Source organism: Hyperolius riggenbachi, chromosome 4 (genome assembly GCF_040937935.1).
Source record: "Hyperolius riggenbachi isolate aHypRig1 chromosome 4, aHypRig1.pri, whole genome shotgun sequence".
Classification (NCBI taxonomy): Eukaryota; Metazoa; Chordata; class Amphibia; order Anura; family Hyperoliidae; genus Hyperolius; species Hyperolius riggenbachi.
The window spans coordinates 195964500-195983693 of record NC_090649.1 but is presented as its reverse complement, the minus strand read 5'-3'; the positions used below and the strand labels follow the sequence as shown (position 1 = coordinate 195983693).

The window sequence follows — 19194 nt, the reverse complement described above, 5'->3', positions numbered from 1 at the left end:
GTGCATGGGACTGGGTGATGCGGGGGGCGGTTAGGCGAAGTTCATTGGAAGAGCGGAGTGAGCGGCTAGGTGTGTACCTCTGTAGGTTGGACAGGTTTTGTGGACAGATTTGTAAGTCAGACACAGTATTTTGAATCTGATTCTGGACTGCATAGGAAGCCAGTGGAGGGATTCAAGGAGGGGATTCGCCATGGTGGAGCGATGGGAGCAGTGGATAATTCTGGCTGCCGCATTCATGATGGACTGCAGTGGGGCTGTTCGGGTCATAGGGAGACCAGAGAGCAGGGCATTGCAGTAGTCAAGGCGGGAAATTATGAGGGCATGTATGAGGAGTTTTGTGGTGGCAGAGGTCAGGAAAGGGTGAATCTTACAGATGTTACGAAGGTGGAAGTTGCAGGACTTTGTGTGGTTTTGGATGTGGGGAGTGAAGGAGAGTGCGGAGTCCAGGGTGACACCCAGTCAGCGGGCTTGAGAGGTGGGGCGAATCATGTCCATGTTCCTCTCCGTGCACAAACACAGCATGCTTGCGCAATGGCATGGAGGCTCGGCTTACTGCACAGGCAGTAAGGACACGCTCATGCATAAGGACTGCAACCACATAACATCCAACAAACTCTTGACGGATTTGTTCCCGGGGGCTTTCATGTGGTAACTGTGTTGGCCAGGAGGATGCAGGAACCCTGCAGAATCCAGAGGCTTCCCTCCTTATTAGGGAAGTATCATATTATTATTATTATTATTTTTTTTTTCTGGCCTTGTGTATGTTAGAAGTCACACCAGTGTGCAACACAATCCTGGATCTCCGGGGGTACAGGCTTCAGGATTTCATATTAAAATGTTATATTAATTATTGTGCAGGCATGATCAGTTTTTAGTTTAGTTATGCTTTAAGGGCTCTTTCACATTGCAGTCGCACGTTCTAATACTTTAACGCAGAGTAAAGCACAGCAATGCAAAGTCTGTGCGACATTCACAGTGCTCACATTGCGTTAGTGTGTAACATGTAGTGTTCTTAAAAAATGCTGCATGCTGTGCGTTTAGCAATATATGTGCTGTGTTGCACATGCTCAGTAATGTGTTTTTTTTTTTTTTTTTTTTATGGAATGCATGTGCCGTTTTCGTTCCATTAGTATGCGACAAAAATGGCGCACCAAGAGACACATAACGCAGTGCAAAATAACATCCAATTTCATAACCTACATGCGCTGCGTTAGGGGCACGTTGTGCGACTTTAACGTCGCATCAAACGCACCCTGCCACTGTGAAAGAGGCCTAAGAGATGGACAAAAACATTTTGAACTGTTAGATTTATTTGTTTTTATTTGCACAGATTTTCTATTGGAAGATGTTTACACTTGCAAATATTAGCGGTTTTATGCTGTGTCGTTCCTTCCAGGGTCCCATTACAAATGAGATGTGGATCTAAATTGCAACTGATGCTTGCGGTCTTGTAGAATATCTTGAAGGAAGAAAATGCACTGGTCCCCGACTGAAGCATCAAGGCAGAGTACTGCTCCCGTGGACCTCCCCAACATGTGACAAACACTGCAGCATTATCATCTGGTTTCTGAACAGGTGGTCAAGTTGTTGAAACAAAATTCTGCAGCATTGTCAAAGCATAGAAAGGCAATAGGTACAATTGAGCTGAAATTTCTAGCTATGTAACCTTTTATGAACCGTATGCTGTACAAAAGGAATACGGTAGCTCTGAAATGTCTGCTAGGGAAAATAATCTCAGTGACGTGATTAAATCAGCAAAGGTGGTGTCAGTTTATGTAGTATAAGATAATGTAAGAAAATGAACAACTGTGTAAAGGAGACCTTCAGTCAAAACAGGAGACTATGTTAAACTTAAATATACCACTTTGGATGTTTTTGATTTTCCCAGCAATGCAATAGGGTTATGCAAACTTCCTGTTTGGATTAGGGGGAAGGGCCACTGCTTCATTGCCCATTACTAGCTTTTCCAAATGGGACACCAAAAGACATTTATATCGAATATTCATGGTTCCATTGTGTTTTGCCTGGAGCGCTCCTTTTAATCAATATAAATTTATCAAGCAGCAGCCATTAAAGCTAATGTATAACTGTGTGAACATGGGGGGCGGGGGAGATTCCTGTCAAACGCAAGCATTCACTTTTTATGCTTTGATTTGTAACTTGCATAGGAAGAATATCTGTATTCTGGTTGCTTCTGGGATTGATTCCTCTTCCTTTTTTTATGAAACCAAAGGCACCCACTGGTCGTAAAAGGGTATCTTAACTTTAATTGAGAGAAAACAAATTATTTCCAGGTCAACCATATAAATTACGAGCATTTTACAAAACCTGACTGTGCCCTCTTATATTTATTGTAGAGCAACCTGAGATGCTGAAGGAGCATCTGAGAGGACATGTTACTGGGTGTGTTTATTAGGGATGGTCAGTGAGGTCCAAATAATTCTTGTGTACATGCAAACTGTATGCAGCTTGGAACTGGACCCACCAAAAATTAACTTTAGTGTATTTCATCGGCCCAACTTTCAAGCTGCATGAAATGTCCATGTAAGCATGAACTATTAGCATCTCAGAAACCATCTGTAGTGTTTAGAATGCCAGCTTAGGGTTGTGGAATTTGAATTTTAGAGTACCTTTCACCAGACTAAGTTCTGTTGCAAAACAATTTTTTTTAAATCATTTTAAGAAATATAAATGCTTGCTTCAGTGTGAGTGTAAAAGTAATTTTAACAGTAATGCAAAATAATCACTTTATTTTCCTCAATGGAAGCTTGGGTACCCTTTCAGTGGAAAGGTCCATGTTAAAATATTAGCTCCAACAAAGGTTTCTGGATTTTGACGTTATCGGCTTCTATTTAATCCCCTTTAGCCATTGGTAGATAAAGGGTGTACTGTTGAGAAAGTACATCACGGATCAGCTGCCTTGGTTTCCTATTGAAATCTGTTGCCTGCCTTCACACAGTCATGAATTTCCTTGTGCATCTTCTCAGGAAGCCACAGCTCGCCACCTCCCGCCAGTGCTGCATTATGTTTGTCATTGTTCTTCACTTCCTTTTAAATCAATAACCAGTGTTATGAATATTAACTGCACAATGTATGTACAGGTAGAAAAAAAAAATCAAAGTGCCATTTTTCTATTGTTAATTTTGTACTCTTAAGTTTATGTACCCTCCAAGCAGTCCGATTTTGTGCAAAGCTGCAGAATGACCATGTATTTTATATTTTGTATTCATATTTATTCTTAATGTTATAATGTGAGCCAGTATGTCAGATTTGATATGTATTTTAAATGGCATGTCTCTCCTAAGGATTGTGAAGACTAATATAGATGCAAAAGCATTTTCAGCTCTAAAAGACAGCTTCTGACTATTTAACTTTAGACAGGTTAGGATCCATTTACATAGGGCAGCATGGCTTTGAATGTTATCAGCTATGTACATTGCACAACGTACTGAAGATGACCACTAAACTACTCTATGTATTGCAAGGAATGGGGGGAAAAAACATGTTGCCAATAGGAGCCATTGCACTGCTTTCTTTTAAGAAGTGAAGAATCAGATTTCTGTGGACGTTTCAGATCAGGCACTTTCATACATGAGGTTTTAGAGGATAAGTACACTAAATATCACCAAATTGCTCTCTGATCAGTACTGCAACTATGTTAGATCAGTGAATTTTCTCTCCAGCATAATCCGGTAGAGCATAGCTGACCAGAATGTCCATCTAAGGTCCAGGTCTCATTGATGGCGTCATCTGCTGATCTACCTGACATTAAAGGGAACCTTAACTGAGAATGATATGGATGTTTCCTGTAAACAATACCAGTTGCCTGGCAGTCCAGCTGATCTTTGTGACTGCAATAGTGGCTGAATCACACCCTGAAACAAGCATGCAGCTAATCCAGTCTGACTTCAGTCAGAGCATCTGATCTGCATGCTTGTTCAGGGGCTGTGGCTGAAAGTATTAGAGACACAGGATCAGCAGGCGATTCAGGCAACTGGTATTATTTTAAAAGGAAAAATCCATATTTTTCTCGGTTTAGGTTCCCTTTAAGTGCCATTCGGTTGCTGTGTGAATACACCAACTTGCAGTGTTCATAATACGTGTTTTTTGACCCTTAATCTGCAGTGTGCTCATTGCTTAGTAGAAAGCTTCTGCGTATCACAAATAGCAGATTGTTGCTGGCTGGTCAGGTGTCCATGCATAGAACAGATCTGTCCGGCAGAGCCAGGAGAGCAGCTGACTGGTAGTGAATGCACGGATGTCAACTGTCTGTCTGCTGCAGCCTAGCTCTGTTCACACTGCTCATATCATTGCTGTGCCTCCTTTTTAGTGCTGTGAGGATTCGCATCACTTTGTGAGACCCTTGTGTTAAAAAGTGTCAGCTGCATATTAGAAGGGTTAGGGTAGAGCTAGTTGGTGTGGGAGGGACATACAGTTAAGTGTGCCCAAGATGAACTTCCGGTGTGAAAACGCATACTTGCCTAAGAAAAGGGAAGCCTCTTTATCTTTATTGTATAGAGCCTTCCCATACAATCCTCTGTTGCTGAGCACGGACCCCGCGAAGATTACTGAGAAGAGCTTGTCAGTAGGAACATCAGGGCTGTACTACTCTTCAGGCACGAGTGCAGCCATACGGCGCTTGTGCAAGTATGGCCATGCCTGTACAGCAAACTGGAGCCATTTGCGCTGGTGCAGAATGGCCATGCTCATGCCAGAAGAGGACAAGGTCCTGACCAGGGATGCTCTTCTGAATAGCTACCTACTCGTAGCTACTCAGAATTTAAAAGTTAATTACGGCAGCTGTGGGGGTGGGTGAGGGAGGGTTAACTTACCCATGCTGTCGCATCATGTTTCAGTCACTACCACGCTTCCTCCTTCGACACGGAAGGAGGAAGCGTGGTAGTGACATGGAATGCAAGTTAGAACGCTACGTGCAAGGCGATTGGAGCACTTTAGAACAGAAGGCAGCATGGGTAAGTTAACTCTCCCTCACCCACCCCCACAGCTGCTGTAATTAGCTTTTCTTCCCTCTTCTCAGGTAAGTATGTCCTTTTTGACCTGACCTTTGGCTCTAAGGATGGGGGAATAGATGGAATGCAGATTAGGCAAATCTTGAGGGTAGTTGAAGCCCAATTGTTAACTCTGCTGATTAAAGGGCATTTTGAGGGTAACTTAGTGTTTTTTAAATTAGAAGTATACTCACACTTTTTAGCCTGGTAACATGTATGTATGCATGCAAAGCACAATACTTCTCTAGAATTGCTTACAGAGGCTGAGATATCGAAATGTCAAAGTTTGCTGCCAGTCAATGAATTAGTCCAAGCGTGATAAATAAGTAACAAACTCTTACTCTGAGCAGCATATTACTTCCACAGAGAGATGGGATGTCTCTTGGCTGCCCATTCTTCACAAAGAGAGTATAGATTCCAGGCTTGTACAAAAAAAAAAAGTGCAATTTTATAATCTGTCTATCTTGGAAACTCTCATCTAGCTGCAATTTTAAATGCAAATATATATTTTTATTAACATTAACTTGCACACAAAAAAAAAATGCTGTACATCTGTTGACATAAATGCTGCTGCTGCGGCCAGACACTAGAGGTCACTGCTGACTGATGGCTTACTTATTCATAAAAATAGGGAATCCATCTTTTCAGCTTCCAGCAGTAGCATTTATTGGTAAAGCAAGTCACCTTGTGGACTTTTTTTTTTTTTTTTTGTAGTTACATTCTGGAGTCTTCTATAATCCTATGTAATAAAACCCCTGTGTCTCTGCGTCCTGTCCCCATGTGTGTCTGCGTTTGCGCTACTGTACATGTGCCGCAGGGACAGCCTGGGACAGAAGCAGGACGGGCCAGCGGGGTGTGTGTGTGCGCGTGCGCGGCGGGCGGTTGTGCATGTGCGCTGGCATGCGGCGGCGACAGACCTAGAGCCCGTTTTTTAAATAGCTTAGGTCTGCTAGTCTGCTATAATGTTGAACTGCTTTTTTATAAGAGTTTTACTGTTCACAAATTTTGTTTAGCCCTACGCTGCCTTTGATTTACTAATGTGTAGCTAGTGTTAAAAGTCCAGGCTTATTTACTAAGGCAGTACAACATGTAGAGCCAGTGGAAGTTACCCTAACCCTGTAATCTAAACAGAATTGCCTGCAATCTGGTTGCTGGGAACTACTGTGTTTTGTATTTTGATCAACTGCCTTACCAGGGAAGCCTGTAGATTTCAAACATGAAGGCAAAATTATTGGGAAGCTAGTAGATTTCAAACATGAAGGCAAAATGATTCGTACTTCATCAACAAAGTAGCATTTTAATATGATTATTTATAATCGTGAAATCCTTTCTATAGGATCTCAGGGTATTAAATGTGGCCCGTGGGGATGCTGATTATGTAAGTTTTGTAACGGAAAAACAGACCTTTGCATTGCTTAATTTTTGTATTTTATGAGAATACCTTTTTAAAAGTAGATCCTTTATTATTGGTTTTGGCAATATGTTTAAATGTCTGCATTTTTTAAATTATGGATTTAAGAATCTTAGAATAAACCTTAAGGGCTCGTTTCCACCATGGCGAATCCGCATGCGGCGACGAGATGCGGATTCGCTTGGTACACTGAAGTGGCCGGGGCTGTTTCCACATGTGCGGCGTGCGGAAGCGATTTGGCGGCGGGCCAAATCTGCACAACGGGACCCACCGAATTTGCCTGCATCGGGAATCCGTGCGAATCGCCGCTAATGTATTTAATAGTAAAAAACGCATGCGTTTTTTACATGCGTTTTTCGCGTGCGATTTCGCACCCTTTTCAATGTTATTTTGTCCTGGCAGTGTCATGGTTAATTTCGCATGGCACCCTGCCATGCGAAATCGCACGCGAAATCGCGGGTAAAAACGCACGTGGAAACGCATCCGCATGCGTTTTTACAAGCGTCGGAATGCCGGCGAAATCGCGTGGCAACAGTGGAAACGAGCCCTTACTGTTTGCAACTTAATAGTGCCAAAAGTCAGGAAGTCTCAAACTCGCACTAAACCAATACCTTGATTTCTCTGGCTTGTATCTTCACCTTACCTCTTCAAGTTGTACAAAAAAAGTGAACCAAAAAAAATAATGTAATCCCTACTAGTTAAAAATGCACAAACAAAGAGCAGGGCTGGTGCACACTAGTTTATCGGTCCCCTGCAACTCTTACCATCTTTACCGCTGGTTTCCATAGGTAGGGTGTGAGGCTCCTTATACACCAATCAGTTGCTATTTTTCTGTTTCCGAAACCAAACCATAGCATGCATACATCTAAAAAGTTTGCCCAGAAATCTGGGTGCTCACAAAAGCCGATAGTAAAATGTCGGTAAATTTTACTGAAATTTTACTGAATTCTCCCTCTACTGATACCCACCCCCTCCCCCGGGAGCAGGCATGAAGATGAAGCAGATGATGGAGTGGCTTCCAGCAGGCGTAGTGAGGAGGGAACAATGGATTTGGGCATCACTGTCACTGAAACCTAACTTTACAAATCTTTATGCGCCCTCAGGGGACACCTAGACACAGTAAAGTCTCAGCCAAGACCGTTCTATACCCCTGCCTTGGCTAGTGTGTCTCCTAGTGTGTGTACCTAGTTTTACTGGATATGGATGAGAAGAAGAGGTGGGACAGAGAGGTCCAAGGCAGATGAGTGAAGGCAGTTTTTAAATGTTTGAGTTCCCTGACCACATTTAACTGTACTTGCACACACCTTGTGGTAGGTCAGTTTACAAATTATGCAAACCAGCAGGTTCATTTTAACTGTTCTGTCCTGTGGATGATAAGAAAATGTTTTTGTCTTCTGAAAATTGTGGTCAAGATGTAAATGAATGGTTTTAGATGACTGTTTAAACGATTGCACTGATGTTGTTATAGCTTACATACTTTTTAGTAGGGTTTTAAAAGGTTAACTGTTTTCCACTTAACAGATAAACTCTGTTAAGTGCTGTTTTGTATTTAAACTGCCCGTATAAAGTGAACCTAATTTAGTTTGAGATGAGGAGAAAAAATGTTTCTATACTACAGTTTCTAAAAGTCATACATGTGTAATACAGAACATTCTTAGTGCCGTATGTAGCAGCTTCTCACATGGCTGAAAGGATGTGAATCCAGCAAACTGAAAAATGCTGCACCCAGGAATCATAAAGAACCTTATACCCACTATTTGCTTTATTACCACTATCACCACCAAGACGCCGTAAGTAGCAGAAAGGAGACCCCAAGGCAGCATGGCTTCTAGTGATCTTAGCAGGTCAATTGCTGATTGTTCTGTTACTGTAAGTGGAACTTTACTGAATACAACTTAATGGATAAAAATGCTTTTTCTAAAATATTTAGTCACTGTTTGCCCATTGTAAAACCTTACCTCCATTCTGAATTACACTCTCAAATGTATCAGAGATACCAGCATCTTTACTTCTGGAAAGGTGAATTGCTGTGCAATGCTTTTTCCACCACTGTGAAGTGAGTGTAAGCAAAATAAAGTGCCACGGAAGATGCTGGCATTATATAAATCTAAATAATAATAATCTGATGTTCCAGAGTACTCTGGGGGAGGAGAAGGTATGACATCATAGTCTAGGCCAGCCATGTACAAAGTCTGGCCCGAGGGCAAAATGCGGCCCACCAAGCCTTCTCCAGTGGCCCCCAAGCTGTCCATACCATTTAAGTACTTGTTGCTGCTCTGCCTTCCTCGTTGCCTTCCTGTACGTAGCCCCTTAGTAATTACCATAGGACTACAAAAAAATGGCAGCCTTTTTTTTGTAGTCCTATCATTGATGTAGGACTAGGACTAAGACTGTAGGAGGCCCAACTGAGTTAGAGAAGGAAAGGAGGCAGAAGTAGTGAGCGTGTGGGAAAGTGTGAATAGAGGGAGAGGAAAGGGCGAAGATGAGAAAGCACAGAGATGGACAGAAGGGGGAAAGAGGAAGCACTTGGGGAGAGTAGGCATTATATGGAGAGAAGTAAGCTCATGGAGGAAGATCAGGTGGAGAGGTAAAAGAGGCAAAGAAGGAGCACATGAAGAGAGGAGGCATCATATGGAGGGGGAAAAGTACAGAATGGGACAGAAGCAGGCAAAGGGGGACATGGAGAGGTGGCACCAGATGGAGAGGAGAAAGCACATGGGGGACAGAGGCAAAAGGGAAGAGGAGGGACCACTGAGACTGGAGAGGGCACAGAGGGAACAGTGGTGGCACATAGGGGGTTACAGAGGAGTCACAGCACCTACAATCCCTATCTAGTTTATTTCTAGACTACTGGTAAAATATGCATGGTGTACCAGGGGCAATCGGCAGGCATTGTGTTTCATTTTATGAGTTTGGCCCCCTAACAATTTCAAGAACTTTCATATGGCCCTTAGTCAAAGTTTGTAGAACAGTGGTCTAGGCTAAACATCACTGAGACGGCAGGATTAAATATCCATATATAGAAGTATGTAGGTATAATAAATGTTTCTGCTGCTGGAAACAGGATAGTTAAAGTAAAAATGTATATCCTGAATAATTGATTAGGGTTCAGCCACACTATAAGCGCTTTTCTGAGTGCTTGTGATTGATTCACTTTCATTAAAATTGTGGTAAAAATCACAGCGATTTTTACATCGATTTTAATGAAGGTGAATGAGAGATTTTTTTTAAAAAGCGCTCAGAAAGCGCTAATCACAAAGCGTTGAGAAACGCGCTTATAGTGTGGCTGAGCCCTTACATTCTAAAATGCGTAATTACTTTCCTCTTTAATGTTCAGATGGCAAGTATGTGACTCCTTTAAATCTGCTTCTCTGCTGCCAGATTTAAGACTCTTTCTCTGCAGCAGTCCAAGCTAAAGCGTGCACTGCTTTTCCCCTCTGCTGTGCAGGTGTTTACAGGGCATTACATTACAGGTAAAAGGCAAAGACCCACACAGGCCATCAATAAGACGTGTGAACTTTGCCACCCATGTTACATTATTTCAGGCTCGGTTTCTGATTAGTGCTAAACCTTTCTGTAACTACTAACATAATTAGGGCAGGGGTTGACAATCTGCTACAACAGGTTTGAGGAGTCTTAAAGGAGCACTATGGCAAAATGTATACTGTTCTAATATCCCTATTATCAGTTGTGTAGGGATCGCATACATTTCTTCATAGAGCAAGCAGAATTTTCTTTCTCACCAAACAGCTGATCTCCAATCAGAAAGCAGCTGCAGCCAACGGCACCAAATGTTCTGGCCTAAATTCCTTCTCACTCTTTAGCAATGCCGTTGTGTGTAACTGAACTGATTATTTCTTCTGTTCACACCCTCTGCTGTCTGTGAGCTGTTAGCAGGTGCAATTACATTCAGAAGGAAAGTGTGTGAATATTGAGGCAGCTAAATACATTTGGAGGAGAATCGAACCTGCAACCTTGGTTATGAGGCAGAAGCAGTACCACTGTACTATAACTTCTGTTGAAACCATTACTAATGCCAAGTTAAACTTTTGATAGCGAAGTGATACAATTCAGAAGGTCTTCCTTCCAGATGTAGGAAACTGAACTCCACATGAATGAAGGGGTTGTTGCCCCCACTTCCTCCTGTTCCCAGGGGTTGAGGACGTTATTTAAACTGAACAATCAAGAGTGAGTAACTTGCACTCTCGAAGCAAGTTAAAGAGGGGTTTTCAGCTAATCGATCCATCAGTAGATGGGTGTATATGGGTTTGTGAAACAAAATAGACATTACTGACACCAGTAACGCACTTTTTTTTTCTTTTCTTTTTTACCACGACTAGAATTAACCCACTGTTCATTTTTATGGTGCTCAGTGCCACTTTAAAGCACAAGAAAGCAGTGCAGATAGCAAGCTGCATCATCCCGTGTGCTCTTGAAACCACTTGAACGTGCTGAGCAATGATTGGGAGCTGCAGGACAGGGCTGCTCACTTCATGGGTGAGGTAGCTCAGCAGCATTCTTGCTTATAAGGCCGCTTCTCTAAACAGAAACATTTCATTGTAGTGGAGTGATCCACATATGAATACCTGTATGTCTTTTACTAGTAATCTACCAGGTTTTACCTCCAGTGAAATTCTCTGAGTTTGTGAAGAATTTTTTTCTGTACAAACGGAAAACACCTTTTTACTTCTTACTGTTAAACTGTAGGAAGGAGGAAAGGTATTATACTGTCAGTTCCTTACCTATTGGTGAACTCTGGATATAGGTGTACTGTGTAGTAGAGCTGTTTTGTGCCAATATGGAGTCAATGTCCACCGCAGCCAATCACAGGAAGAAGAAACCTGGTTGGATGTGGGTAGCTCTTGCATGAGTCTCCACAACTGGTTACTGGGTTACCATTTGCACAAGCAGAGATGTATGGGTGGTGGTCAGGAGAATCCCCTAGTACAGTACAGTATACATGTGAACTGTTTGACATTTACCTCCTGTCAGCTGTCTGGACTGTTTGGTGTTGGAGTGTCTGAAGATACGGTATATAGTAATATTGATTCCTTAGATCTGATCAGAGAATGACAATCGTCCAGAAATAGCCCTTCGTTTTACTACTTCAAGTTTAGCACTAGTAAGAGGTTTCCCAGTAAAACAACTTGGCTGAACATGTTTAACATCTCATTTTTTTTGTATCATTTTAAACCATTTTATTTTATATTTAATTTTAGTCAACTCTGTAAGGCATATCTATTCACCTACATTTAATAATTTACAGTGTAACCAGTGTGTGTGTGTGTTTTATGTTTTATCATAATATGGTTAGAAGTATCTTTATTGGCAATAATTAGTATCTAACCTATTTCAAAGGGTGGGTTTTCTCTCCAGTTTTTAACTAATTGTTTATTGATGTTTGCAGATAGGAAGGTAGAATAAATGGAAAAAGAGGAAAAAAAGGTCCTCCTCCTTATCAGGATTAAGGCCTCTTTCACAGTGCGACGTTAAAGTTGCACGTTAGAAAATGTTTCAACGCAGACTAACGCACAGCAATACAAAGTCTGTGCGACATTCACAGTGCACACGTTGCGTTGTGTGTAACGTGTAGCGTTATTAGAAAGTGCTGCATGCTGTACGTTTAGCAATGAATCTGCTGCGTTTTGTTGCACATGCTCAGTAATGTTTTTTTTTTTTTTTTAAATGTAACGCATGCGCAATACTAAGCCCAAAAATGTTTAATTTATAGTCATCACTGTGTGACGAAAACGGCGCCCCAAGAGATGCATAAAGAAAGACCTCATAACACAAAGCAGTGTTAAAGAACGCACAATAACGTTAAAGTCTATATGCGCTGCGTTAGGGCCGCATTGTGCGACCTTAACGTCGCACTGAAACGCAACGTCCTACTGTGAAAGAGGCCTAAATCTTCTTCCCAGGGGTGATGCACAGACAGGGAACGGGGATCAAACAGTGCAGGTCTGCAGAGGTGCCTTCCTCTGTAAATACAAGCCCACACATCAGTTGTGGTTTTCTGCAAGTCATGCAGCAGCTGTGTGGCTGATGTGTGTTTTTTTATTTGAGAGGTTCTTTTGCAGAGTTGATGAATATGTCTGAGGTCCTCCTCTGTGTGGACACTGTAGATGGCCTTTACTGGCAGGGCTTGTGCCAGTCTCTCAACTACTTCCTAGGTTCCAAACACACAGTACACCTACCCCAGGGGGTGCTTGTGTTTGGTTCAGGGGTATTTGTACTTGCAGTGATTTTTGTTATAATAATTTTTGTGATTAAAACAAAACTAAAGTAACACTTGGGAAGTAGTCCTATGCTATTATGGAGTACTGCTAATGAGTATGTACCGTATGTGTTGAGGTGCTTGAGATGATAATGATGATGATGATGATCCCAACTTTCATTAAGAACAGTAATCATGTTGGGAAATGGCTGCACTACACCATAGAAATTATTAATTACTTTTAATTTTGACTTTCTGTGCATATTTACACTGCTCTGACATCTAGCCAGTTAACCAGCAACTGCTGAGCTTGATTGGCTCCATTTCATGTCGGTGGGATTTGCACTGAAAGGTGTAAGTGAAGCTCCTCTATTCAACACTAGAGGGAGGTTTGCAGTCTAGAGTAGGTGCCTTGGGTTATAAACAATCCTTGATGAACTCTCAATGCATGTCCGATTTCTGCAGTTATATATTTTATTTATAAAAAGGGACAGATTGACTTGGAGGACCTCTGTAGTCTAAAATGTAATGCTCCCCTTGATCTCAGTTTGAAGTTTTCCTTTTAGGCAGACAAGCTTCTGTTGTACATTATGTAGGCAGTGTTCCTTATATAGCCAGCGTGAGAAATGGATAAAAACCTAGAGATGCAGAAAATGATTATTAAAGATGTCTGGCAACATACAGGAGAAACCAAGTGTTTTCGTGCATCTTTAACGCTTTGTAGTATATCTGGCTTTTTGTATTCTATCCCAGCGACACTCTTGAGTCCAGGCGACATGGGTGCAGGCAGTGGCGTAGCAATAGGGGTTGCAGAGGTAGCGGCCGTATCCGGGGCCCTTGGGTCAGAGGGGTCCTCTCTCGAGCACAATATTAAGTTTCTATTGGCCCTGTGTTGGTAATAATCACTTCTATAGATGCTTTTCATAGTAGTAATCATTAACAAACAGTTTCCCATCCCCAACTTGCACCTCTGACACTGTTGTTGTCCTTTGCAGATCTTGGTGCGCTGTATTAATTGTAATGTATAGAGTGCTTGGGGGGGCCCCATGCAAAACTTGCATCAGGGCCCATAGCTCCTTAGCTACACCACTGTGTGCAGGGTACATTTATATCATACTAGCTGATGGCCCAGCGTTTGCCCGGGTATGCATTTGGCTGGTTTTAGCTCCACCCTCTTTTTCTAACCCTAACACACGATTACTCATTGACCTACTTTGTGAACTTTGCGGTCTTTGGCATCAATAATTTGCATTTAAATGAGACAAATCTGATTGAATGTGGCTCCACCCCTTTTTTAATTTTGAACCCCAATGACCAACTGTACCAGGTTTGAGACTTGTGTCATTTACAGTGCAAGAATGGCACCAATTAAATATTCCCCTTGAAAAGCAATAGGTGAATTTTGATTGGCTTTTGTAGGCTCCACTCTTCTGAATATTAATCCCTGTCACCCAGTGACCAACTGTGCAAAGTTTGAGATCCCTGCCATTAACAGTGTAAGAATTGCTGCAGTTGACATTTTATCCGTGAAATTTGTATTTGTCCCTGCCAAGTGATGACCCGGTGTTGCCCGGTTATGTATTTGGCTGGTGTTTGCTACCCTCACTTTTTCTAACCCTAACACACAATTACTCAATTACTCGATGACCAAATTTGTGAGCTTTGCTGTCTTTGGCATCAATAATTTGTATTGAAATGAAACAAATCTGATAGGATGTGGCTTCACCCCCTTTTCTGAGTTTAAACCCCAGCCACCCAATGACCAATTGTACCAGGTTTGAGGCTTGTGCCAATAACAGTGCAAGAATAGCAGCAATCAAATATTCCATTTGAAAATCAATAGTTGAATTTTGATTGGCTTTTGTAGGCTCCACCCACTTTTCTGAATATTAATCCCAGTCACCCAGTGACCAACTGTGCAAAGTTTGAGATCCCTGCCATTAACAGTGTAAGAATTGCTGCAGTTTACATTTTCCCAGGGAAATGCGTATTTGTCTCCGCCCACTTTTTAGTTATGGGAATAAAAAGTATCCTTTACTTTATTCCAGGTAATGTACTATGTGTGTGTCAAATTTCATTCAAATCCGTTCAGCCATTTTTGCGTGATCGAGTAACAAACATCCAAACTTTCCCATTTATAATATTAGGATGACTGATTTTGGTCCTCCCATGCTGCTTTGGCTGTACAAATACATCTCCTGCATCACTTTTGCCATTTCTCCCCCATTGTTTGGCTAGCCATGAATGATGTTTATAGCAATGGCTCATATTCACAAAGCAATGGTAAAATTGCAGTGTGCTCCCTGCGCACAGCAGTTTTACCAAAAATGACACTGCTGAGGTAGCTTGCATTGCGTTATTATCTTGGTAATGTGAACTTTGTTAAAGAAACACACACTATGCAAGTTGTGTACCGTACGTTACTTGGGTAAGATGTCTCGATAAGTGCTACCTGGTCAGTGTACTTAGTAAGATTTTGATGCGTTCCCTGTTACCGATTCTTTAATATGCTGAATTATCCCTTACATCCCAAATCTCCCCCTTGAATACCCCTCTACCAAAAGCCTCGCCCATTAACCCCTTCCTGATGCCTAATTCTAACCTCCCATCTTTAATGTTAATCCTTCCCTGACTAGACCATTCAAAACCCATGCAAAACAAACTACTCCTGTTTCCCCAACACTAGCCCCTTGTAAACTTTGCCTAACCTTAACTTATAAGTTTGTCGTCTTCGCTACTAGGGCATGATCTAAGACTCAGGCAAAAATATTTTCAGCCTATTATACGTGAATGCTGGCCTCCAAATTAACCCTTCGCAGCTGAAAAGTTGTCATGACCAGGAAACGTTATAGGTGGTAGCATTAGTATTTTACAGTTGGGCACTAGCACCTAAGTCAGCTGCTACTATAGTGGGTACCGTACATTGATTGATTGAAAATGGCAGATCCACTTATATACGCACATTATTACCCATGTATCTGAGGAGACTATTAATGATTAGCAAGGAATGTCACAAAGTGCCTGTTTATGGCTTTGGGGACTTTTACCAACAGGTGTCCAATATCCTAAAACTGTATGAGTATTAGGACTCTCAGGGAGTCTTGCAGCACCATACTGTGATGGTATTGAAAACAATTGCCTTTTGCTAAAATTTCCTTGTAATCTATTTTATTCATAGGTGTTTTCTTGGTTTGTACAAGTCAGAAAGCAGTTTGATGTGCCTGGACATAGGATTGTAACAGGTTATGAAAGCATTAACCATAGTACCAGTACCTGCACCTCAGTGAACCTTCACCCATTTCTTTGAAATTAACCATATCCATTAACAACTGTTGGGTCGTGTTTTCACCTATATTTGACATTGACAAATACTGGATGACTAAACGGTGCAGAAAGCCAAAGTTTAGGAAGCTGTTCTTTTTTTTTTTTTTTTTTTTTTTTTATGAGAGCTTGTAGAGTTCTTTGGAAATTCCTGAAGAGCCCTACAAAAAATGGAGAATTTCAATAAATCCATACCGATTCCCTTAACTAACAATTGCACACTTCCAAGAATCCATCTATGCAATTCCTTTTTTGACTGTTCATGCTCTATGTATCAGGTTTTAGTATAGCAGTATATTTTTTAACCAAAGCGTCATGTTATTGAATGTATTCATTTATGTAACCTTGAACTCATGAATGTTTAATGAATGCTAACTTTAGCTTGTCTTGATCAATAAACCTTTATTGGTTACACACTGTGTATTGTACATTTCAGGCTTTGCATATGCAACTGTTACTCAAGTGAAAAACCCAATACAATATTTTTATTAAAAATACCTTGACTTGTCTGAGTTGTTTTTGATTAACCAATTCAGTGTGTGTAAAATTGCACAAAGCAGGTAGTCGGGCATTTTTTGCTAATACTTGTTTCCTACATTTGTAACCTACAGAGTTTTTTGTTTGCAGCCATTGTATTGTCTGTGGCCGTACTACATGGCTAGAACTGACAAGATCTAACAATTTATGCTTGGCTTTGAAACTCAAGTGTGGCAATTCTATTGTTTTTGCATTACAAAAGTCACTGTTTACTAGCCTATGCTTAACACCTAGCACGGGTCACACTAGCACTGTTCACATGCCTTCAATTTGAAAATGCACTTACCCATACAGCTATGTTATCCTATGAGCCTCACTGTGTGCGTGCGTGCCTGCGTGCGTGTTTTAAAATTGACATTTTGCAAATTCATTTGCCCACTTCATGTGTGCGATGACTGAGTATTACTCGAATAGTATCTATCCACCTGCTTCTGTGTGCCAGACGATGGAAGCAAGGTTTTGTGCTGTCCTTCCTTCCTCCACATAGGAATGTAAGGGTTGGTGGTGGCCCCCCCTTACCTTACAGCAAAGTGCCCAATTCTGGGGTGTGGAAAACTAAAGAGTGGATGGTGCCATTATAATACTTTAGAGCAAACCGGTTACAACAACCACACCTTAAAGTGTACCTGAGACGAAAGGAGGCAGAAGTTTTATACATAACTGGGGATTCCTCCAGCCCCTTCCACACACACCGCTCCCTCGCAGCCGTCTGCCTCATGGATCCTCCAGTGGCAGCCCTGTTATCTTCGGCCAGCTGGTGCAATGCACCTAAGCGTGCCTTCGCCCGTCTCGCTCCCGCAGCTGGGAGCATTCTGCGCTTGCATAGTAGTACTGTGGAGGAGCAGAACGCTCCTGGGGACAGGAGCGGGCGGAGCTGGGCTGTGCATGTGCAGTATGCCCGACTGGCCGAAGAGAACAGGGCTGCTACCGGAGGATCCAGGAGGCTTTGGACGGCCGCGAGGGAGTGATCTGCGTGGAGGGGGCTGGAGGAAGGTATGTATAAAACTTTTGCCTCCTTTCCTCTCAGGTTTACTTTAATTTGATTAGTGTACACAAAAAATGTTTTACTCGTGAGGGACCCCTTCCTTAAAGGAAAGCTGAAGTTAGAAGAATGTGGAGGCTTTGTTTTATTTTAAACAATGTAAATTGCCTGGCTGTCCTGCTGATCCTCTCTCTAATACTTTTAGCCGCTTACATACGAACGCATGTCACCCATCTTGGATAAGGACCTGATGTCCTTGGGTGACATCACTGGACCCGTGTTGTGTAGCTGACGCTGTGCAGGTGGGCGACGGAGGGACGATGAGCTGCGTGCGGAGGATCGGTGTTGCTGAAGGTGATTAGATCGGCGGATCGCTTGTGGGTTGGGGTCACCGGCTGCTGCACACACACGACTGATTGTTGGCTGAGGTGGTCATTATCGCCCGCCTCAGCTGACTTAATTCAGGCGTGTGTAGGAGGCTATAGACCCTGAACAAACATGCTGATCAGGTATTTCATTGAAGTCTGACTGGATTTGCCGCATGCTGTTTCAAGTGTGTGATTCAGACACTACTGATGAATGAAAGATCAGCAGGACACCAGGCAACTGGTATTGTATAAAAGGAAATAAACATGGCAGCCTCCTTATCACTCCAAAGGGCAGAGATCAGGCGAGTATTACACCCTGGTTAGTTATGGCACACAAGTGCTGTATCCAACCAAGTTGTAATACTTGCTGTGAGAAATGCATTTTTTTATTTTTATAAAATTTCATGTACAATTTTATATTTTTATTGCATATAAGTAACATGTAAAAAAATTTGACAATTTTTTTTTTTTTAAACCATTACAAAAAAAACGGAGCAAAAATAGATGTCAAGATCAAGGGTTCTGATTGGTCATTGATTATAACTGCTCCCCTTCAGTACCTGTTTTGCACTAGATTTGCTCTAATTCTACATCTACAGGGAGTAGATGTAGTAGATGCCTCACTGTGAATGAACTTGGGCTGTAAAAGTGAAGCTGAAAAATAAAGGCTAATTACCAGGCTTTTCCTCAGGAGAGAGATCATCTAGAGGCTTCCCTGTCTCCTTTTGCCTCACCAATCCAGCACGGTGTCCGCCCAAAGCTTGCCAAACTGCGCCTGTGCAGTAGCATGGGCGCTTTCGGGTTTCAGTCGTAAAAACCTAACAATCGGGTCCCTGCTACTGTGCAGATTGCTCAAGCATGCGCAGCAGCTTGGACCCGGTCGGACTGCTTTTTCTGCCGAACCCTAATGCTACGTACACACATGCGACAACGATCGTTCGTTGAGAACAACGAACAAACTTTTAATTGATGAAAGAACGACCTAAGTAGAGTTAGTTTTAAAATGTGTGTAACGATCTGATCATTAGAACGAACGTTACATCACGTAAAGCAACTATTGCGCTTGCACAAAAAAATGAGACGTTTCATGGAGAAATATCGAAATGCGCATGTCAAGCCTAGTACGAACGACCGTTTCCAACGATGTACTACTTTTGCAAACGATCGTCATTGGTAAAAATCCGCCAAGCTAGATCGTTCGTTTTTAACGATCTAGCTCGTCTGTCGTTAGACTTAATGATCGTTGGTTACTTTTTGTTAAATGATCGTCATTTGAAAAGATCGGGGAATGATCGTTTCAAACGACTATAGTCGCATGTGTGTACGCACCTTTAGCGGGTCTGTGCTTC

At 42.0% G+C, this 19194-nt stretch overlaps 1 protein-coding gene across 4 annotated transcripts in view; it reads left to right on the top strand.

The window, feature by feature from the left end:
* The window catches only part of CCDC50 (coiled-coil domain containing 50), a 162544-nt gene that overhangs the window by 80880 nt on the left and 62470 nt on the right, over nucleotides 1-19194 (top strand). For 2 of the 4 annotated variants that reach the window (XM_068281189.1, XM_068281187.1), the window contains one exon: nucleotides 1397-16455. The exons of 1 other annotated variant lie outside the window; for it this stretch is intronic. In XM_068281189.1, coding sequence (XP_068137290.1) covers nucleotides 1397-1413 — 17 coding nt within the window. In that variant the 3' untranslated portion in view covers nucleotides 1414-16455. Of the gene's footprint in view, nucleotides 1-1396; nucleotides 16456-19194 lie in introns of those variants that run through there. One more of the 4 variants, XR_011031406.1, reaches the window with a different exon arrangement.